The sequence below is a fragment of the Gopherus flavomarginatus genome, chromosome 4 (genome assembly GCF_025201925.1).
Source record: "Gopherus flavomarginatus isolate rGopFla2 chromosome 4, rGopFla2.mat.asm, whole genome shotgun sequence".
Taxonomy (NCBI): domain Eukaryota; kingdom Metazoa; phylum Chordata; order Testudines; family Testudinidae; genus Gopherus; species Gopherus flavomarginatus.
Genome location: NC_066620.1, coordinates 161,766,940 through 161,790,123, shown reverse-complemented (window position 1 = coordinate 161,790,123; position 23,184 = coordinate 161,766,940). Strand labels below are relative to the sequence as shown.

At 43.6% G+C, this 23,184-nt stretch overlaps 1 protein-coding gene across 2 annotated transcripts in view; it reads right to left on the bottom strand.

Moving 5' to 3' along the window:
• COL9A1 (collagen type IX alpha 1 chain) overlaps positions 1-23,184 on the bottom strand; it is a 140,419-nt gene that overhangs the window by 9,074 nt on the left and 108,161 nt on the right. For both annotated transcript variants that reach the window (XM_050950725.1, XM_050950724.1), the window contains exons 29-35: positions 22,880-22,951; positions 20,133-20,168; positions 19,982-20,026; positions 15,467-15,499; positions 9,253-9,399; positions 8,044-8,098; positions 434-622 (exon numbers count right to left, since the gene is read on the bottom strand). In XM_050950725.1, coding sequence (XP_050806682.1) covers positions 434-622; positions 8,044-8,098; positions 9,253-9,399; positions 15,467-15,499; positions 19,982-20,026; positions 20,133-20,168; positions 22,880-22,951 — 577 coding nt within the window. The remainder of the gene's footprint in view (positions 1-433; positions 623-8,043; positions 8,099-9,252; positions 9,400-15,466; positions 15,500-19,981; positions 20,027-20,132; positions 20,169-22,879; positions 22,952-23,184) is intronic.

Sequence of the window (23,184 nt, the reverse complement as noted above, 5' to 3'; positions counted from 1 at the left end):
GCTCGAGACCAAGTGGGAACATATTCACTGCTATTTTTAGTGCCATATCTTCAGCCCCATGAGCCAGACTCCGTAGACCTGGGCTCAGAGACTTGCTGGGGGCTTTTTTGCAGTCTAGATGTACCCAGAGACACTAGAACTCATGGCTTAGCAGGTTAAAGTAAACAAAAAGGAAAGAAAAATTAGAGACTTAAATTCAGCCACTTAGCCAGCAGAGAAAGGAGGTTACAGCATTAATCCTAAAATCGAAGTGCTCAAAGCTTTACGACTCAGATAACTCATGAGGCCATACTCTGTGTTGATTAAATTAGTTCCTTGTTAGGTCAACATCACTTCAGTGTGATTTGATTCCATATTATAAGTAAGCATCTTACCAAAAAGCAGGCAGCATTTATGCTTCACAAATTAAAAAGCCTATTACAGCTTCTCTTACCTTTTGGACCTTTAAAACCAATCTCACCAGGAGGACCTTTAAGACCTGGCAAACCACGGGATCCAATCTGTCCTGGGAAGCCGTTTTCGCCAGGAGGCCCAGGAGCACCTGGTGGTCCAGGTCGTCCTGGGAGACCTGTAGCACCAGATTCAGGCCTCCTAAGGCTGGCTGCTAGCTGAGCAAGTTGTTCTGTAAGAAAGAAACAGGAAGGGAGAAATTAAGAGACAGACCCTAAATTAGTTGACAGACCCTAAGTGGCTTTCCCAAGAGTGTAAAGAGCATTTTGTATTTGATTGTCACTAAGGAGAAAGGATAGCTGACATACAGCAAATACTGTACCATGGACGCTGTTAGAGAGGGATGGTGCACATGACATCACACAACGTTTCTACAGGGCATTTTCCATAAGCCATGACACAGGAGGCCTCTGTGAGCCAGTGCAGTCAATAGCAAGCTGCTTACCCTATACGCATCCTACAAAGTAGTGTCTTGTGCTTTTTGAACCTCACGCTCAAAACATTTTGTGGCTGTGAGAATCTAAAATCATCTAAATAAATTATTTACATTGTAAAATGTCTATCTGTAAAATTAATAAAATAGAAAATAAAGAGTGTCTCTTTACAGGATGAGTGGGTTTCAGTTTTACTATAGTTAATGTTAGTATCTGGCCTCAAAAGAAAGGGCATGTAAAGAATACCAAAATAAGGAAGAAATATATCATCCTACATATAACGCTAAGTCAAGACATGGCACATGAGGTAATTATAGAGAGCAGCTCCTAAACCCACATCTTCAGGGGAAAATACTCAAATTTGCACTTAATTAGCCATGGCAATGTGCATAAATTCAATTTGTAAGTGTGCATGAATTTTTCTGCATGTTTCAGATGGTTACTTGTCTCATTAAAATCAATGACAAATCTCTTTTGATTGGCACCTTATAGACTAACAGACGTTTTGGAGCATGAGCTTTTGTGGGTGAATACCCACTTTGTCAGACGCATGTAGTGGAAATTTCCAGGGGCAGGTATATATATGCAAGCAAATTTGAAATAGTTGTGTGTGAGGATAAAGGCACAGAGCTCGGCAGCCAGTTGTGCTGTGGCATCATCAGGGATACTGTTCCTGACCGCTTGTATTCCATCTGTGTGTGGGATGACAATATATATCTCCAGATCAGTGGCACCGCTATGGGCACCTGCATGGCCCCACAATATGCCAATATTTTTATGGCCGACCTGGAACAATGCTTCCTTAGCTCTCGTTCACTCACGCCCCTTCTCTACCTACGCTACGTTGATGACATCTTCATCATCTGGACCCATAGGAAGGAGACTCTGGAAAAATTCCACCACGATTTCAACAGCTTCCACCCCACTATCAACCTCAGCCTGGACCAATCTACACGGGAGGTCCACTTCCTAGACACCACGGTGCAAATAAGTGATAGTCACATTAACACCACCCTATACCGAAAACCTACCGACCGCTATGCCTACCTTCATACCTCCAGCTTCCATCCCAGGCACATCACACGATCCATTGTTTACAGCCAAGCACTGAGGTACAACCGCATCTGCTCTAACCCCTCAGACAGAGACCAACACCTACAAAATCTCCACCAAGCATTCTCAAAACTACAATACCCACACGAGGAAATAAGGAAACAGATCAACAGAGCCAGATGTGTACCCAGAAGCCTCCTATTGCAAGACAAACCCAAGAAAGAAACCAACATGACTCCACTGGCCATCATATACAGTCCCCAGCTAAAACCCCTCCAACGCATCATCAGGGATCTACAACCCATCCTGGACAATGACCCCACACTTTCACAAGCATTGGGTGGCAGGCCAGTCCTTGCCCACAGACAACCTGCCAACCTGAAGCATATTCTCACCAGTAACTGCACAACGCACCATAGTAACGCTAGCTCAGGAACCAATCCATGCAACAAACCTCGATGCCAACTCTACCCACATATCTACACCAGCGACACCATCACAGGACCTAACCAAATCAGCCACACCATCACTGGTTCATTCACCTGCACCTCCGCCAATGTAATATACGCCATCATATGCCAGCAATGCCGCTCTGCTATGTACATCGGCCAAACTGGACAGTCTCTACGGAAAAGGATAAATGGACACAAATCAGATATTAGGAATGGCAATATACAAAAGCCTGTAGGAGAACACTTCAACCTCCCTGGCCACACTATAGCAGACCTTAAGGTGGCCATCCTGCAGCAAAAAAAACTTCAGGACCAGACTTCAAAGAGAAACTGCTGAGCTTCAGTTCATCTGCAAATTTGACACCATCAGCTCAGGATTGAACAAAGACTGTGAATGGCTTGCCAACTACAGAACCAGTTTCTCCTCCCTTGGTTTTCACACCTCAACTGCTAGAACAGGGCCTCATCCTCCTTGATTGAACTAACCTCATTATCTCTAGCTTGCTTGCATATATATGCTTGCCCCTGGAAATTTCCACTACATGCATCTGACGAAGTGGGTATTCACCCACAAAAGCTCATGCTCCAAAACGTCTGTTAGTCTATAAGGTGCCAATCAAAAGAGATTTGTCATTGACTTTAATAAGACAAGTAACCATCTGAAACATGCAGAAAAATTCATGCACACTTACAGATTGAATTTATGCACATTGCCATGGCTAATTAAGTGCAAATTTGAGTATTTTCCCTTGAAGATGTGGGTTTAGGAGCTGCTCTCTATAATTACTCATGTGCCATGTCTTGACCCATGAAAGCTCATGCTCCAAAACGTCTGTTAGTCTATAAGGTGCCACAGGATCCTTTGCTGCTTTTACAGATCCAGACTAACACGACTACCCCTCTGATACTCTTTTGATTGTTATAGGAGTAGGATCAACTCCTCAATGTTCCTTAGAATGGCCTCCACAGACTTTCTTCCTCCTTTTCTTTCAAGCCACTGCCATACTCATTCTAGTGGCAGTGGTCCCCTTTTCAGACTATTCAGTTCTCTTCCGTCCAGAGATCCTCGCCTACATTTAACAGCCATTCCTAGGCACAGTCAGTCCCAATTCTGTGCCAGACAGTCTGTTTCTCTTGGCTAAACACACTCTTCTCAACAGGAAAGGAACAGAGAGATCCTAGAATGTGTAAGCACATGATTCCAGTAGGGACAGGAAGGTGCTACAGTTGGGGGAGCCTGGGGACAGCTGCATAGAAGGCAGGAGACAATATGTAGGTGAGAGACACATTTGGAGCATGAAGAGCTGGGTTTCAGGCAGTTGTCTTTAAACAAGGTGGGTTTCAGGAGCAATGTAGTTTGGATATGAATATTTGAAAGGTTTGAATGTTTTTTGGAGAGGTCTGAATGGGTACAATGGGACAATACCGATATTTCCAGATCATTTTATTCATCACTAGTTGTGATGCCTGTAAGTATGCTTCAAGTTCTAGGGCTGATCTCATTATAAGCCTCTTCCACAGCCCTGCATTTTCTACCTTTCAAGAGAACACTTCTTTTAGAAAGGTCCTATAATACTCGTAACGGACAGATCAAAATATTGTTTTGCTAGAGCAATCAAATCTGAAATGAAATAAGATATATCCTGTTGGGCAGTTTCAAAAAAAAACATTGAGAATTTTCAAATTAAATAATAAAGAACAATGATGTCATCCTGCTAAGTGATGGCCTAATATCCAAAGGGCATCTTCTATTCTATGGCAGACATCTAATAATCTCTTTGGCGCTTCAAGGATTCTAAAAATGTTTAGACTCAAATCCCACCAAACAAATAGAGTTAGGGGATTGAATATTTGCCCATGATTTTCACTTTGACATGTCACTTAATCCTATAAGGCTCCTACCAACTCTACATTTTTATATATATTGCAAGTGGATGGCTGAACGTTATAATTTAACAGTGAACAAGTACCAATGGCAAATCACATTTTGAGTGCAGGCAGATACCATCATATTTAAAGCATAGTGATTTCAGATTATGCAAAGTTTACTTTTTTCATAAAAACACTTTCCAGTCTCCAGTTACCATAATAATCACCGGGAACTGCAGGGAACTCTCTGCACAAAAGGACTGGCACTTCAATGGGCTGCAAAGGACTGTTTGATAGATAAGAGATGTTCATTTTTCTGAAATATGGGTGGGACTGGCTGTCTCAGGTCCTCAAGCAGAGGCAATCCTCTCTGTATCCCTCTCCCTATTCTGTACAAAAGTAGGAAGGCCCAGACAACCCCTTGGCACAGTTGCTCCCACCTGCAGGATACTCTGTGGGTCCTTAAACCTCGATAGGGAAAGCTGAGGCCTAGGCAGGAGTTGGTATGAGGGGATAAACATTGTCCTCTCCCAGATGTGAGGAGAGTCTGCAAAAAAGATAATACAGGCTTTGGGGCAGCCGTGGCAGATGGTCTATACAATTGGCTACAAGGCTTTGCAGGGATCTGTGCTTGCTCCACAGGGGAGGGCAGAGATAGTAATCCCTTCCCCAATGGGACCATAGTGGAAGGGAGGGAATCATGACAGTGATTTCTCCTGGGGGCGGGGGTTCCCATGAGAGGCTGTTCTCCAGCTCTTGTTCTAAAATTCTTACCAATCAATATCCATTGTGGATAGAGAGCTAGATCCTCTCCTAAGAACTGGCTGCTTAAATATCTGCCTGGGGATTCCTGTTATGTAAGGGGGATCTGCAGGACATGTAGAGCCAGCATAGTAGCTCTAACCCACTTCTCTTCCCCGGACTGGGGTTGGGGCATGGCATATCTGGGGAAAGGGAGAGTCTGAAGCACTGCTATGCTCTGGCTATCCTTGGCTGATGGAAAAGTTCCATGGGGCTATGAGCATCTGGGAGCAAGTCAGAGCAGCTCTGAGGCTGCTCTTACGCTGGGAGTGGGACCAGCCACTAGTCAGCCACAGAATCAGGTTAGTGTAAAGGTGGCTTAAAGCTGCCTTTCCTCCTCATCTCCACATTCGGGTCCTGCACTGTTAGACTGCAGCATCTGGCCCACAATGATGTTTTTTTTCAAACCACAGTTTAATCCACTCTCCAATTTAATAAATAGAGATGCAAATTCCTAACATATAAACAGGTTTGGCAGAATTTGATTTTTATTTTCTTTGTAACTTTGATGAACAATATCACCAGTTATTTTAATGTGTTTTTTTTCTATTTTTCTCAATTTAGATTTTCACAGTTGTGCAAATTATGGGATATTAGAATTTTTTATTTATTTAAATTTTCACATTTGCAGGAACTTATGAAAGGTCTGCTATATTAATGTTGATGGAATATATGGACCAAATGTGTTAACATAATTTAGTTACTGTCTAACATTAAACAATGTAAACAAGGTTCAGGGTTTGATGCTTGAAACTTTAGCTTGCTTAGTACTATAGAAAACACACCAATTTTTAACTTTTTATTAAAGATATAAAGAAGAAGGAAAAACAGTTCAAGTATTTGAAATGTAAAAGTCTCAGGTAAGGCTTTTATTTTAACAACATTCCTTTTTCTCTTTCCCTTTAGCTGGAAGGAGTTTTCAGAAGGAAATCCCCTCTTATTTGCCGGCCTCTTGGACAGTATCCAAGATGGTAGTAATCGGTTTTTGGATAAAAGAAGAAATAAATTGAGATGAGCAAGAGCTGCTGCTGCTGTTCAAGTCTGATTTTATTTTATTCTAGGTGGTGTCTGGGATTAAGCTGGAGCCAGTAAAGGTGGCAATGTTATTTGGATTCCCTTTTTTGGCCTGGTTTGGGTTGGGAGTTTTTCAGGATTAGAATGACGAAGGCCTAGGGTTCCAAGAAATGGCAGGGTGGCAGCAATGATGGTGAAGCTTGCTTCAATAGTTTCCATCTGTTTTTCCATCTTTTTTACCACAAAGTCTCTTTTTTTAAGGACCCCAAAATGCAGTGATGGGTAGAATAGCACATCCCCTCATTTTGTTTACCAATTAGGCCTACTTTATGACACACCAATTATTAATTTCTAGTGTTAGATGTTTTGTTTTTACTGAGTATGATTTTATCATAGTATTTGAACCATATTAGTAGGTCCTTTTGTTAAGATTAATTCGGTCTTTCTTCTTTTCATCCCTTTTTTCATTAACATTTGTTATCATCAGTTATTTCGACATTTTATGAACTTTGACATACTTTTTACAGTTGAGCTTACATTTAGGGTAAATTTTTAGGCCTAATTATTACAACAAGTCATATAATAATTATGTAATAACAATAGGTGGTAACATTCAAAAAGTTTTAAGCTTTATAACCATTAAAACACACTATCAGTATCACATGTCACATATACCAAGTAAATATTCTTAAATCAAACTCCAATAAGTTCTCAAGCAGCATTTTTTTAACTTTGCCTATCTTTAAATTTTGATTATTAGCAGTGGAAGTATTTTTGGCACTTACTGATAAAAAACAAATCTAATCCTTCCAAGTATACATATAAATACAAACTCTCCCCTCAATGATGACAGTAATTAGCTTGATGTAAACCCCAAGACAGGCAGACTTATATCAGAGAACTCCATAGGGCTGCATGGGTTTCTGGGCGGAAGAGGGCAGGATTTGACTCTACAAATATAATTTTAAATTGTTTTGGACACAATGAGCCTATTTGGCAATTGTTTTGTTTCTAAATGAACAGGGGGCCCAATACTGCTGGACTTAGTCCACAATTATTTGCATGAAAACAGTCTCTGCTTGATAAAGCCCCAAATTCTGCCTCCATTTAGTCCCTGCATCGGTCAACAGTATTGCACAGGGTGTAAGTGAGGGGAATGTTTCTTTTATTGGTTATTTTCATTGGAAAGCATTCAGTCCAAGAAAGAGTACAATGAACTCATCCAAATTCTACTTTCTTTACTCCAGGGAGATAAAACTCATTCTGTTTATGGGGCAAGTTCAATTTTTAATAAATGTTACAGCTTTAGAAGCACCCTTACTCCACAGCTGAGCTCTGAAGACAGTATAGAGTTTGCATAAAGATCAAGGGCACAGGATGGCCTTTGTGTAATAATTATATATTATCACAATTCTTTTCTCTTTGCTCAATAGCTTTTCTCACAGTTAATATCACTTAATGGAAAAATGTGCTCAACTTTAGGACCAGTCTTATTTCTGGTATTTATTTCTCTTCCTTCCCTTTCTCTATCCCTCTCCTTTGTGTCATCTTTTTTTCCCTTTGCATTTTCTTCCTTGCGGCAATTCCTGCTTTCCTATGTGCTGTACTCCCTCTCCTCCCTTATTCTTTCTGCTAAATGATCAGCAATCAAATAGTTAATGGTGACATTTAAAATGTCATTATCAGGCTTTTGATGGAGCACCCCCATAAAATAAATGAAACAGGAGTGATTGTTCCAGGTTCTCTGTGGACTCTGGGTTAAACTTGCTTCACACTGGAAGATTATCTTTGCAACTAGGAAGGCTAGAAACTTACTTTTTTTAAAAAAATCAAAGCTTAGATTCTGCAGAATCTGAATATGTCAAATGGATCACAGTAATACATCAAGAAGGCTGGATCCAACCAGCGCACTGGTGTTTGACACCCCTGCTTTAAGTGCACAAGAAAGATTAAACACTGCAATTATTTACCTTGCATGACTCTCATGCAGACCTGTTTAATGTGCTGATCTGTTGGCTCTCTACCCTGGGATAAAAATATTTAATAGCAGTTAATATACAATAGTTATTTATAAAATGAGAATGCAATTAAGACTCTGATTGGCTGATGATACAAGTTCCAGACCTTCAACCTTACACGTGACTAGTCCCATTGAAGTCAATGGGAGTATCAGTGTATGGACCACTTTTGTGATCTTAATACACACACATACCACAGGAATGTATGCAGTATAAGAACATGAATAGAAAAAATCAGGCTGCAGACTGAGTACCATAGGTTCCAGCTATTCAGATATGTGACATTGCTACATTGTAGCCAGTTGTCACATGAATCATAGTAATATGGGCTGGAAGGGACCTTGAGAAGACAAGTCCATCCCTTATACTAGGACAGGTCCAGATAAACCTAGACCATCCCTGACAAGTGTCTGTCCAATTTTAAAACCTCCAATGATGGGAATTCCACTATCTCCCTTAGAAGCCTGATCCAGAAATTAACTTCTCTTAGAGTTAGAAAGTTTTCCTAATATCTAACCTAAATCTCTCTTGCTTCAGATTAAACCCATTACTTCTTGTTCTATCTTCAATGGACATGGAGAACAATTGATCACAGTCCTCTTTATTACAGCCCTTAACATATTTGAAGACTTCTCAGATTCCCCCTCCCCCGGTCCTCTTTTCTCAAAACTAAATATGCCCAATTTGTTTTAACCTTTCTTTGCAGGCCAGGTTTTCTAAATCTTATCGGTTTTGTTGCTGTCTTTTGGATTCTCTCCAGTTTGTCCACATTTCTCTTAAATGTGGAACCCAGAATTGGACATAGCACTCCACCTGATCCTTCACCAGTGCCAAGTAGATTGGGACAGTTACCTCCCGTGTCTTACATATGACCCTCCTGTTAATACACCCTAGAATATTAGCCTTTTTCATCATTGCATCACACTGTGGACTCATATTCAATTTGGGATCCACTATAGCCCCCAGATTCTTTTCAGTAGCACTACCACCTACAAAGGAATAATGTATTCCAGAATGTGTGGGGTGTTTGAAGACATCTGGGCTTCATATGCATGTCCCTAACCCACCAGCAGCAAAACACATCTCCATTATAACTGCTACCTTGTTGTAGGTGGTGTTTGAGAGACAGAAAAATCTGTGTAACATAAAAATAACACTTACTGCTGGACCCTGGCTGCCAGGCAGACCTGGAGCACCTTGTTCACCTTGCAAACCGCGAGGTCCAGGTGAGCCTCGTAGCCCTTCTATGCCAGGCAGTCCACGACTTCCTTCAGGTCCACGAAGGCCAGGCTCACCAGGGTTACCAACCTACAAATGAGAGACAGTGACTTTGTATGACTTTATTTTTGCAATACAAGCCATACACTATGTTTCTGCAGTAACAGATGTGCTGTGTGCAATGCCTACGCTTTCACATTGCTTACTATGAAAGATGATGGTCACCTCTGGCAAATTCTGTTGGCTATTGTTTGACTCTTTGCTTTTTTTAAAGAAAAATATCCTTTCTGTTACAAAGCATGAGGGAAGGGATGCACTAAAATCCAAAATAAATGAAGCGTTAGTGGATTATAAACCTTTCTATTATATGTATCAGCCCACATTATTTTAAGAGCTGGATGCTCCTCTGTGCAGGGTGAACCTGCATAGGGAAGTTGAAAGTCTATGGGTGAAATCCTGGCCCCACTGAAGTCAATGGCAAAACTCCTTTTGACCCCAATAGGATTAGGATTTTACCTCTTGTGTTTAAACTCTCCTATAATTTTTTTCTGATTCTTCCTTCACAGATCAGGGGTGGATCTTCAGAGACAAGGGCTTGTGTATGGAGACATTAGACCTTCACATTTTCACTTGTTTCCCCCAACGTCTTGCCTCCAATGAGATCCCTTCACCTGCATCTGTCCCTAGAACAGCAGAAAGGAGGTAAGCATTGTAACTTACTGCAGACTTTCTCTGCAGTAACTGGCACCACATTTCTCCATAGGAAGGTGTGACATTATTGATATAATCTGAGACCATATAGAACATGGTTGCAACCAAGGTCCTCTAGTGGCACCAAATTTTATGTAAAGAGGGTCATATAAGGTGTCTAAGATCAGGTTATGGGTTGCTGGTTATAATTATGGTGTCTATATGTATGTATCATTTTGTAGTTGAAGTTATGAGTATTGGCTCTATACTGTCTGTATTTCAAATTTGTACTGTGCTTCTGGGAGACATCCCAGACAAGTTGGTGTTAGCTCTGCCTAGCCTGCTTGATGGTCCATTAAGGACCATCAGCTACACCATTGATCCATAGAGAGGAGGCAGATACGCCTTGTAACTCAGCAAAGTATGCAGGGACTTGCCCATGTGACTCCAGACTCCATTTTGCTGTAATTTTCCACAGTAAGAACAAAGAAGTGTTCTTGCACCTGGAAAAGCCTGTATAAGGCTGATGCCTCATCTCCATCTTGTCTTCAATCCTGCTTCTTATCTCTGGAGGGACTTTGCTACAAGGAAGCTCTACACAAAGGACTGAATGACCCATCCCAGCTGGGGATGAATTCCAGAGACTTGATTTAAACCTGCAGTTTACTCCATCACTGCTACATGCCTGAACTAAGAACTTTGCCATTACTGTATGTAATTGATTCCATTTAACCAATTCTAGCTCTCATCTGTATCTTTTTCCTTTTATGAATGAACCTTTAGATTTTAGATTCTAAAGGATTGGCAATAGCGTGATTTGTGAGTAAGATCTGATGTGTATATTGACCTGGGTCTGGGGCTTGGTCCTTTGGGATCGAGAGAACCATTTTCTTTTATTGGGGTGCTGGTTTTCATAACCATTCATCCCCAAGACGAGTGGGACTGGTGGTGATACTGGGAGACTGGAGTGTCTAAGGAAATTGCTTGTGGGGTGAAACCAAAGTCCTCTCTGTCTGGCTGGTTTGGTTTGCCTTAGAGGTGGAAAAACTCCAGCCTTGGGTTGTAACTGCCCTGTTTAAGCAATTGGTCCTGAATTGGCACTCTCAGTTGAGTCCCGCTAGAACTGCATCATCACAGAAGGAAAATCCCACAGAGAGCTCTCATCCCTTCCTACCCCATGGACTCCCAAGGAGGAGCCTCTGCAGTGTCAGGGAAGGAAGGGGAACATACCATTGTCCTGGCACTGCCCTTTCTGTGGTAGCCAAGCTCAGCTCAGTGAGTACAGGCTACTTTAGTAGGGTCCTGTGAAACCCACATGTAAAGATGAAAGGTCCCCAGACTAGCCACACTGCACAGAAAGACAATTAATGTGCTTTTTAGGAGGGGAACATTCAGTCATCCAAGGATTTGTTCTCTTTGTGCCAGGGCAGAGCCACTGAAGCAAGCAACATGGTGTTCTGAGGACTTCAGCATCTTCAGCTGGGGGAACAATTATTTCCCCTGACAATGCAGCCCATAAACTGATTGGAAAAAGAGACTTGTTAAACAAGCCCTTTACTGCCATTTGACACCTCCACAATGCTATATTACTTATTCAGAGTCCCTGAAGCAGAACCAATTTTTTTATTAAGCCTTTGCACAAATCCTTTAATATTAAATATTTAAAAGTAGCCTACGAACCAAAAAGGCCATATACTAAGGCAGATTGAAGCATCCTATTTTGTAATCTATAATGATAAATATTAGATACGCTGAAGAAAAGTAATCAAAGTGCATTTAAGCTGCAGCCTCATGACTATAAGGAAGAAGCTTTACTGCAATCATTGAGCTTTTCAAAGAAGGAAATTCAGCAGTCGGTGTTAATGGCCACAGCTCTTTACACTCACTGAATGAAAAGGTGCAAGGATCTTGCAATCCCCATATTTGCAGCAAAGTAAAATCTGCATTTGTTTAATAAGAAAGTCTGGCTTGCAAGTCTGTCAAGGGTCTTGCATTCTTCCATCTCAGCCACCCGAGCTGCAGGAAGGCAGTAGGCATTTGCCTGAAATTTTGTCTTCTGATCACATGGGGCTGCTGTGGTGTCTGCTGAGCAGGCAACCAAGTGCTTCCCGGCTTGTTGCTCCCTCTGCTGAGCACAGCTAGAAAGGAGCAGTGAGAAGAGGAGGTAGTGGCAGCAGAAGGACAAAGTGAGGAACCCAACACTGGCTCCTGCATCCTCCTGCAGCTGCAACAACCTCCACCACCACATTGCCCCAGCTAACTTCTCCTAAGCACCCACCAGCAGCTACCTAACTCTAGCTGCCCCAGTAGCCACCTATCCAGCTACCCAGCACAACCTTCCCATGTATGGGGTCTCAGCCTGGGCTCCAGCCCAAGCTCAAAGATTTATACAGTCATTTTTAGCCCTAAGGCTGGAGCCCCTAAGGCCCAGGTCAGCTGACCTAGGCCAGCCGAAGCCATGCCATGCATTGTTTACTGCAGTGTAGATGCACCCTCTGTGTCTCAGAAAACCATATATGAGCCTAGATCAGGGGTTCTCAAACTGGGAGTCGGGACCCCTCAGGGGGTCATGAGGTTATTACATGGGGGGTTGCAAGCTGTCAGCCTCCACCTCAATGCCCCACTTTGCCTCCGGCATTTATAATGGTGGTAAATATATAAAAAAGTGTTTTTAATTTATAAGAGAGGGGTCGCACTCAGAGACTTGCTGTGTGAAAGGGGTCGCCAGTACAAAAGTTTGAGAATCACTGGCCTAGATCAATCGATGCTTGCAGAGTGGCAGAGAAGGAACCAGAAGAGTTGCTTGCTATGTCTTTTTAAATAGGTTACTGGAGACAGCAGTGACATAACCATCATGGGACATATAGCCTTACCTGAAGAGTTCTGTATTCCTGAATGTAGTGATGAATAATAAACCATTTCACTGACACAGATTAATCAGCATCCATTTTAGGTATGCATATAAGACATTTTTTGATGCACAACTTTTAAAAGTATATTCAGATTCAAATTTCAGGCCAAGTTCTGTCCTAATTCATACCATGCACAATCCTACTGGAAGAGGGGTCCCAGAATTACCCCTAGTAACAAGACAACTGACTTCCCCACCCTGTCTGACCTCCTTCTCTTTTCCAGATGCCTAATACTCCTCTAATGACAAAAGTTCTGACTGTCTTCCAGCTGCCAATCCCTGCAGACCCATCACATGGCAACCGCAACAGCATAAGTATGTGCTATCAGTTAATATGAAATTCTGCATAAACGTGATATTCTCTGACAGTATGGAACTGGGGGGGAAGTTTTGATGGATTTTTTTGTAGTGAAGTACATATGAATATGCAGGCTCCAGTCTTGCAAACATTTACACATTTGCTAAACTGAATGCACATGAATCAATTGGACTACTCATATGCTCAGAGTTAAGCATGTGTGTAAATGTTTGCAGGATTAGGGCCTCAGACCCTGATTCTAAAATTTGCTGTACACAGTCAGCCCCTTGAGCCCACATGGAGGGCCAAGGAGATCAGGCAGAAGAGTGTGGGAAGAATGGGGGAGTAGGCGGGGTTGTTAGTTTGTTTACCTCATTTGGGTTCAGCCTGGGCACAGAACTCTGCCTTGCACACACGTTGCAGGGGCCTTAGGCCTGATCTACACTTTAAAGTTTTACCGACATAGCTATGTTGGTTTGGAGTCTGAAAAAATCACACACACGCCCCCAAACATAGCAGGTCCTAGTGTAGATGCGCCAGCAAAAAAAGTCTTTAGTCTGGGGAATTGGAATAAGCTACACCAGCAAAAGCACTCGTTTGCCAGTGTAAGATGTGTCTCCCCCAGGAGGAGGAGGGAAGGAAGGGGATTGGCGGTGTATCTAGATGGCCATATGGAATATGGGCAAACACTTTCTAGTGGAGTGCAGGCCTTAGACTATAAACTCTTCAGGTCAGGGACGGTCTCTGACTCATGTGTTTGTGAAGCAATGAGCACAATGAGGCCCTGACCTGACTGGGTCCTCTGGGTGCTACTACAATAAAAATAATAATAAATAAATACCCAAGCACTTTAGGCATCCACAAATCTATCAAAAACAGGGAACTTCCCAACTCAAGGGGATGCCCACAAATGTGGTAAATTACCCGTAAGTGATCTCTGTTAAACCCACAAGATGGAGCTATCTTAAAGGCTACTGGACTTGCACAAAGGAAATCCAGCAAGTAGACTTTTAGGCAGCAGTCCTTAGAACAGGGGTTCTCAAAATGGGGGTCCGAACCCCTCAGGGGGTCATGATGTTATTACATGGGGGGTCACAAGCTGTCAGCCTCCAGCAGGGCTGCCCAGAGGATTCAGGGGGCTTGGGGCAAAGCCGGGGAGCTGTGGCACTTGTACTCACCCGGCGGCTGTCCAGGTCTTCGGCGGCATTTCGGCAGCAGGGGGCTCTTCAGTCACTCCACGTCTTCGGCAGCACTGAAGGGCCCCCCACCGCTGAAATGCCACCAAAGACCCGGACCGCCGTCGGGCTAGGACTTGCAGGGCCTGGGAAAAATTGCCCCACTTGCCCCCCCTGGGCAACCCTGGCCTCCACCCCAAACCCCACTTTGCCTCCAGCATTTATAATGGTGTCAAATATATAAACAAGTGTTTTTAATTTATAAGGGAGGTCGCACTCAGAGGCTTGCTATGTGAAAGGGGTCACCCATACAATAGTTTGAGACCCACTGCCTTGGAAGATCCCATGTTTCATTTATTCCATTAACGCTGATCAGTAGTGTACAAATTCTAGTGCTTGCTAGAAGGCTTTTCCAGACCCATGATTCCACCTTCCATTGAGGATTCTGGATGAGCTTTTCTTTGTAGCGTCCATCCTCAGTTTCTCATGGTAAGAACAGTTATTGTCACAGACCAAACCCTCAGCTACAGTAATACTCCCAACCTTGGATGATCCAAAAATAAAGGATCAAGATGAAATCTCCTATTCTTTTTCCTCTATGGTACATAAGATGCTTCTGCTAGGCTTCCCCATCAGCCCACTATCTTTAATTTCAGGATAATGTAGTACATGGGATTGGTACTAGAAATAATTTTGTTTTTAAAGACATTATAACCCAAAGCCAGAACTGTCACAGAAGAAAGACTATATACTGTCTGCAGGACACCGTGTTGCCAGTGCTTTTATACAATATCACTCACTCTCCAAACTGACTTTGCCACAAGTCATATCCTAACTGCAAATAAAACTACCATGTTCTTTTACAAGGTTTAATTTGCAAGACGAGAATTCCTATTCAAAGTTAGTTTGCATATTAGAGTCATCCAGAATTTTAAAAACAAAAAATGAGTGTGGGATTTCATTTGCTTACATGGCAGTTTTTGAAGAGCTAAATATTTGTGTTCTGTTTCCTAAACCAGAAAACAATCCACACGATTTATTATACCTTTGATTTTCTATAACAGTGTAGTTCATCATACTTACTGATCCCTTTGGGCCCAGCAATCCCATATCACCCTAAACAAAAAATAAGACAAATTATGTCAGAACAGGATATTCATATTCAATTACAAATGCAGTGTACTTGATATGTTTTCCTCAATGTTTAAAAAATGATTGTTCTATTAAGAGCTAAGGAATATGCTGATGTACCCAAAATGACACCTATAAATCAACCAAAAGGATTGAAAGTAATTTGTATTGATACGTTTATGTGTGAAAAAAACAGATTTCAGTTTTTCCATTAGTATTGCAATTTCAAAAAGTGATTTTTGTAACATATTATCAAATATGTTTGTTTATTTATAATATATGTTTCAAAATATATATTATAAAAAGGGAAAGCCCTCTAACATCCCATTGTTCAGTAATAGTCTATAACAGTGGTGGGCAAACTTTTTGGCCCAAGGACCACATCTGGGAATAGAAATTGTATGGTGAGCTGTGGACACTCACAAAATTGAAGTTGGGGTGTAGGAGGGGGTGAGGGCTCTGGTTCGGAGGGGTGGGCTCTGGGGTGGGGCCAGAAATGAGGAGATCAGGGTGCGGGACAGGGATCTGGGCTGGGGTGGTGGAGTCGGGTGTGTGGAGGGGGTGAGGGCTCTGGCTGGGTGCGGGCTCTGGGATGAGGAGTTTGGGGTGTAGGAGGGTTCTCTGGGCTCAGACCAAGGCATTCGGAGGGCAGGAGGGGGATCAGGGCTGGGACAAGCAGTTAGGTGTGGGAAGGGGTGCAGGCTCCGGCTGGAGTGTGGGCACTGGGGTGGGGCTGGGGCAGGGGGTTGGAGCATGGGGAGAGGCTCAGGGATGCAGGCTCCACATGGCACTTACCTCAAGCTGCCCCCGGAAGCAGCGGCATATCCCTTCTCCAGCTCCTACTCAGAGGCACGTCCAGGTGGCTTTGCACACTGCGCCATCCGCAGGCACCGCCCCTGCAACTCCCATTGGCTGTGGTTCCCAGCCAATGGGATCTGCATGGGTGGCGCTTGGGGCAGGGGCAGCATGTAGAGTGGAGGCTTCTGGCTGCCCCTATGCACAGGAGCCGGTATGGGGGACATGCCACTGCTTCCAGGAGCTGAGTGGATCAGTCCTCGACCCTGCTCCCTGGCTGGAGCACTGAAGGGACATGCTGCTGAAGCACATGACGTTGCTTCTGGGAGCTGAGGGAGCAGCCTCTGACCCTGCTCCCCGGCTAAGCACTGGAGCAGGGCAAGCCCCAGACCCTGCTCCCTAGTGGGAGCTCAAGGGCCGGATTAAAACAGTTTGCCCACTCCTGGTCTATAATAATTAGAGTTGGGCAGAAAAATTGCTGAAACTCTTTTTTAACCAGAATTTTCTGATTTGCTGAAATCAGAATGTTCTGCAGGACCATGTCAGTTTCAACAAAATTCCCCCAGAAGCCTGGCAGGTTTCAAAACCTGCCTGTTTTCCTGCCATCTTGCCTGCCCAGCTTACTGGTGGCAGCCTGACTAGCTGATGGGGAGCCAAAAGCCTGGAAGCCCTGGGAGACCAGGGTCACCAAGCTCCCACCATCAGCAGCCCAGGCTCCCCAACTCTGGGGCAGGTTGCCTGGTGGGCTGCCTGAAGGTATGTCTACACTGGAGCTGGAGGTATAATTTCCATGTTGGGTAGACATAGCTGTGCTAGCTTTGATTGAGCTAGCTTGCTAAAAATAGCAATGTGGCTGTGGCTGAACAGACAGAGAGATAAGCTACCCACCCTGAGTATGTACCTAGAGCAGTGGTGGGCAACCTGCGGCCTACAGGCCACACACAGCCTGTCAGGCTAATCTACTGGCAGGCCACAAGATAGTGTTTACATTGACTGTTCGCAGGCATGGTCACTTGCAGCTCCCAGTGGCCGTGGTTCACCATTCCCGGCCAATCGGAGTTGCAGGAAGCAGTGGACAGCAGGTCCCTGCAGCCCATGCCATTTCCCACAGCTCCCATTGGTTGAGAATGGCTAACCGCAGCCACTGGGAGATACAGGCAGCCATGCCTCTGGACAGTCAATGTAAACAATGTAAAGCCCATCAGCTTGTGGGCGCAGGCAGTGCATGGAGACACTCTGTCTCCCTCCCCTCGAGGGCGCACAGAGATGTGCCAGCAGCTGGCTGCTTCCACAAGTGGTGTGGGGCCACAGCATGCAGGCAGGCAGCCTGCCAGAGCCCTGCTGCGCTGCCGGCTGGGGGCCGCCTGTGGTAAGCATCTTCCAGCTGGAGCCTGCACCTCGCACCCCCTCCTGCATTCTAACCCCCTGCCCCAGGTCAGAATCCCCTTCTGCACCAAACTCCCTTCCAGAGCCTGTACCCCTGACCCTCTCCTACACCCCAACACTCTGCCCCAGCCTAGAGCCCCCTCCTGTAGCTGTCTCACGGCCCGGCAGCAGATTACCCTGATGGGCCGCAGATTGCCCACCACTGACCTAGGGTTTCAGATAAGGACGGCGAGTCCATTCTGCCACATGTGCAGCTGTGGCTATACTGCTATTTTTAGTGCTCTAACTTCATCAAAGCTAGCATAGGTATGTCTACCCAAGCTGAAAATTACACCTCCAGCTCCAGAGTAAATATATCCTACGAGTCAGAGCTTCCAGGGCTTCCAGCATCCCCAGCAGCCTGCCAGGAGGACTGTCCCATAAGCAGGGCTCTCAGTAGAGATGGGCAGAGAATGGTAATTCCATTTCATGAGGAATTTTGAAATTTATGGTTTCTGTTCCAAATCATAACAGAACCAGATTTGGAAATCTCAAAATCCTCTTTGAAACAAAATTACTGTCCTACACCGAGCTCAAATTACTATCGTAATGATGTGTAGATGCATTTTATCATAATACCAATGGAGATATTTCTCTGAAAGCAGGACCGGATTAATGCAGAGGCTTTAGGGGCTGCAGCCCAGGGCTCTGGGCAAAAGGGAGCCTTGGTGCAGCAGGGCTGAGGCAGGCTGCCTGCATGCCATGGCCCCGCGCCACTCCTGGAAGTGGCTAGCTGCTAGCACGTCTCTATGGCCCCCGGTGGCGGGGCAAGGTGAGTTTGCTCCACATGCTGCCCTTGCCCACAGCACTGTCTCCACAGCTCCCAATGGGAGCTGCGAGGGCGGTGCTTGTGGGCGCAGGCAGTGCATGGAGACACTCTGTCTCCCTCCCCTCGAGGGCGCACAGAGATGTGCCAGCAGCTGGCTGCTTCCACAAGTGGTGTGGGGCCACAGCATGCAGGCAGGCAGCCTGCCAGAGCCCTGCTGCGCTGCCGGCTGGAGGCCGCCTGTGGTAAGCATCTTCCAGCTGGAGCCTGCACCTCGCACCCCCTCCTGCATTCTAACCCCCTGCCCCAGGTCAGAATCCCCTTCTGCACCAAACTCCCTTCCAGAGCCTGTACCCCTGACCCTCTCCTACACCCCAACACTCTGCCCCAGCCTAGAGCCCCCTCCTGTAGCCAAAGTCCCTCTCAGAAATAAACTAATATAACAGCTATTCCAAGGTAAGAAGCAGGCTATTTTGAATTAACTTAACTATATTCTATATGTTTTAAAACTGAAGTGTAACTGCAGAATGGCTTTATGTTAATTAAAAGGCAAGTTAATTTAGTGTTGATAGCCTCGATGCCATAATTGTGATTATTTTGTTTTAAATTGGGGAAAGACTTGTATACTGGGGCCCCATAAAATCTAATAGGCTCGGGCCCACAGGAGAGTTAATCCAGCCCTGCCTGAAAGTGGTTGTTCTCCCAATCCTCGATAGCCTGTAGTGGAGTAGCAGGTTTCCCAGGATGGGGAATAGGCATTTACTATAATTGCAATTACTATGTAGTAACTGTTTTTACAAATAAATGTCCCTACGGTCATATTTTTGTTTCGTACAGAACACGCCATGTCATCACTTTAGAAACTGACTCCCTAGTAGCAGACTCAAAATTTTGCTTCACAGGAACCACACTTGCTGAAGAGCAAATCCCCTGGAGTCCCTATTGCAATTTTAAAAACTTTTAATTGCTGACATAAGGGTAATCAGATGTCATACATTGGGAAGTAAGCTGATTGTTGCAGGAGTTAGGAATGAATTTTCTTGTCCAGACTACTGCATTATACAATTGGTTAGTATATTGCTTTACAAGTAGAAGAAGGGTATATCTTCCTTTGAAGCATCAGGTATTGGCCATTGCCAGAAGCAGCATATTGGACCTGATGGACAAGTGTGTTGATGATTCCTTTTTTACATATAGTTTTAAAAACAAAAATAAGGCTTTTAATGTTTCAGAGGAGCCAGGGCATTTCAAAACTGAGACACTGGTGCAGCAGGTTCCAAAGGACACTGCAAAACTCTGCAGTGTAACCAATACATCCAGTCTACTTTTGCAGTGATAAAATTATATGATAACACTGAGATCTGGTTTCTAATAGGAAAAAAATCATGTTGGAAAAGTTTCTTCAACAGATAAAACAAAAAAGTTAGTATCATTCACATAAAGAACATCTTAAAATAGATTAAGTGAAAATAATGTCTTACCAGGTCACCCCTTTCTCCTGGTTCTCCTTCTCCTCCAGCAGGACCCTGTATCAAAACAGGACACATGCTGTAAGAGTCTTACGCTCCTTAAAATTTAGATGATTCTAGAGAGTACAGTGATTGATATCATGATTAGTATTAGAAGACTTACTTGTTCACCTTTAGGCCCTGGCTCACCAGCCAATCCCTAAATGTAAAATAAAAACCAAAATATTTTAGAATTTAGAAATCACTGAATGTAAAGAGGGATTTTATATTTCACTCTGGTCAGAACTAAGAGGCTATCTTGAACCAGCATTTCTGGAATATTTGGATCTGAAAGAAGCTTTTTCTTCTTTCTTCCATTTTAAAATGTATTTTATCAAAAGTATTCCTAAAGATATTTGGGTCTTGATTCCTGTTGTATTATTGCAACAACACTGTAGAACAACCAGTTCAGGAGCTTTTTTGGTGTACTTATAAATCAGATTCACTCGGAGGCAAAGATTAGATCTGAGTCCTCTGTTCTTCTGATGTTTCCTATGGGAAAGGATAGTGATAAGGACAGAGAGAGGAGGGGAGGCACTAGTAAATCTTTATATCCAGTTAGATCAAATGTCACATAGGGCTCACTCTGAAGTTTTCCAATCTCCTTTGTCCATCTCTAGACACACTTGTTCAGAATGTTTATACTTGGAGAATAGAAAGTTCAAGCATTTGGCTATAGGAACATGAGAATGGCCCTACTGCGTCAGACCAAAGGTACATCTAGCCCAGCATCCCTGGTCGCTCATTCCCAGGTTCTGGCAAACAGAAGGTAGGGACACCATTCCTGCCCATCCTGGCTAATAGCCAAACAGAGCATTTCACTCCAGTTCAAATTCAAAGCGGGAGGGTAGTGACCAAAAGTGACTATGATGTAATGGCTGTTCATTAAGGCCTCTGTAAAATCATTGGAAATACTCCTATGAGCTTCGGATTAGGCCCTATATTGATTATCTCTGTCCAGTTCACAGTGGAAAGATATTCATAAGACCAATGCCATCATCACAAAGGACTTTAACTGCCACTCAAAGACGGGCCACAGAAAAGCCATAGGTAACCAGACCAAAATATGGTGAATCAGAAATAGTGTGAGACATGAGAGCTGGCATTGCTTTCCCCACACAAATACGAAAGATCCACCAAAGTGCTACCTTGCAGTTACAGGGGTCCTCTATATTTTTATCCAGATAAATAGAACAGGTCCCAGTGGATGGTGATGAAGAATATGTGGCATAATTCCTGGGTTTGGAAGGATTGTTAAAATGAATTGTCATGCATTGCAAATGGCTTCTTGTGGTTGCTCTGTACATCAGCTCTTAATGCACATACCACTGGGTTTTTGATTCAAGTAAGGCTGGATACATTGCATGCAAAGCACATCCAGTCCCCAAGAAATCAGGAAGGGAGGAGGGAGACACTGATGACTTTGCATCAGTCTGGAGTGACCCCATTGTCTAAGCCTGAGACTGGCTCCAGAGGTAGCCATTTCCAAATCTTCTGGACAAGCAGGGTGGGAAGGCTCAGTGGAAGGCATGGCATCAATGGGATGAAAAAGGAAATAGACTAAAAATATGGTTTTATATATAGGGCTGTCTCTCAAAATAGGAAAAGTAATAAGAAACAATGAGCTGAATTAATTCCTTTAGCATAACTCTATTTATTTTAAGGGAGTTACACTGGGAATGAAGTTGGCCCTGTGCTTAAAAAAAAAAAAAGCAAATGTAGAAATATTCTCAGAAATCACATATATAAATGGAAGTCACCTGGATGTACCCTCAGAAAATATGAAAGACTCTTTGATACTAAAAAGAGGAGTTTGCAGATTCCTATCTGGCAGCATTGACAGCTGGCTTAGCGTGTGTGTACCTGAAGTCAACATTCTGAAAAACCACACAGAAATATACTAACTTGATGGCAATACAGAGAGAACAAATGTTCAAGGTGGCCCTTAAAAACTTGCCAATTTACCTAGATAAGTAATTTAAAAAATTGTTACTAAGCCTTCTGTCGGCAAGCATAGGAGTAAGGGGGCATAAACCACAACCCACACCTAGCCTCTCTACATCACCAGTGTGGGCTCTCCATGTCCTTCCTGAGCGACTGGAGGAAAAGCAGCAAAGAATCCTGTGGCACCTTATAGACTAACAGACGTTTTGGAGCATGAGCTTTCATGGGTGAATACCCACTTCCTCAGATGCATCTGAGGAAGTGGGTATTCACCCACGAAAGCTCATGCTCCAAAACGTCTGTTAGTCTATAAGGTGCCACAGGATTCTTTGCTGCTTTTACAGATCCAGACTAACACAGATACCCTCTGATACTGGAGGAAAAGCATATCTTTTGTATAAAAATCCACTGTTATTCAGTGACATTCATCCTGCAAAGCAGGAAATCTCCAGCAAATGAGTAGGAATTCTGAGGCTTCTCAGGGGCCCAATTTTTCCCTACAAAATACTGTTTGAGATACTTGTATCTTATGAATGTGCATAGATAGCCTCAGAAGGTTCAGCAGTCACTATATTTCTATGGTATATACAGAGTGTATAGAAACATTGCAGATACTGAAGTAGGGTAACATTTTCAGTGACTTCCCGTTTTCAAAAGTGACTAAATCAGTGATTTTCAAAGAGACTGAGACACTTCTGAAAATTTTATCTGTAACCTTATTTATTTACAGGGTAGATTTTTTTGGTAGATTCTTATGAGCCTTAATTAGCCATCGGACATTTAGAGCACCCAACTTCTACGCAGTTATAATTGATTTTGGTGTGAAACAAGAAACTCTGAGAAATTAATAATCATAAGGAGTGATGTTAAAATCATTGTATTCCACATGTTGCCATTCTTTATGGTGCATTTGAGTGCATTTCTTACCCTGTCGCCTTTGGCACCTGGCAGGCCTGAAGGACCTGGCAGTCCTGGTAGTCCTAGGTCTCCTTCAGGACCCTGTGAAAACAAACCAAGGATGGAAACTTCCCAGTATTGTTTCTGGGTACAACCAGTGGATAACTATAACCAAGAGCCAGTTTATTGGCCCCTTACACACATTGAGTAGGACTTTATTCCCAGAGTAGTCCCAGTCCGGGCATTCTCTGTGTGAATGAAGATTGCAGAATCTTGCCCATCTAAACGGTACTTTTGAGGAACTTATTACTGACAAACACAAATAGCAGCACTTA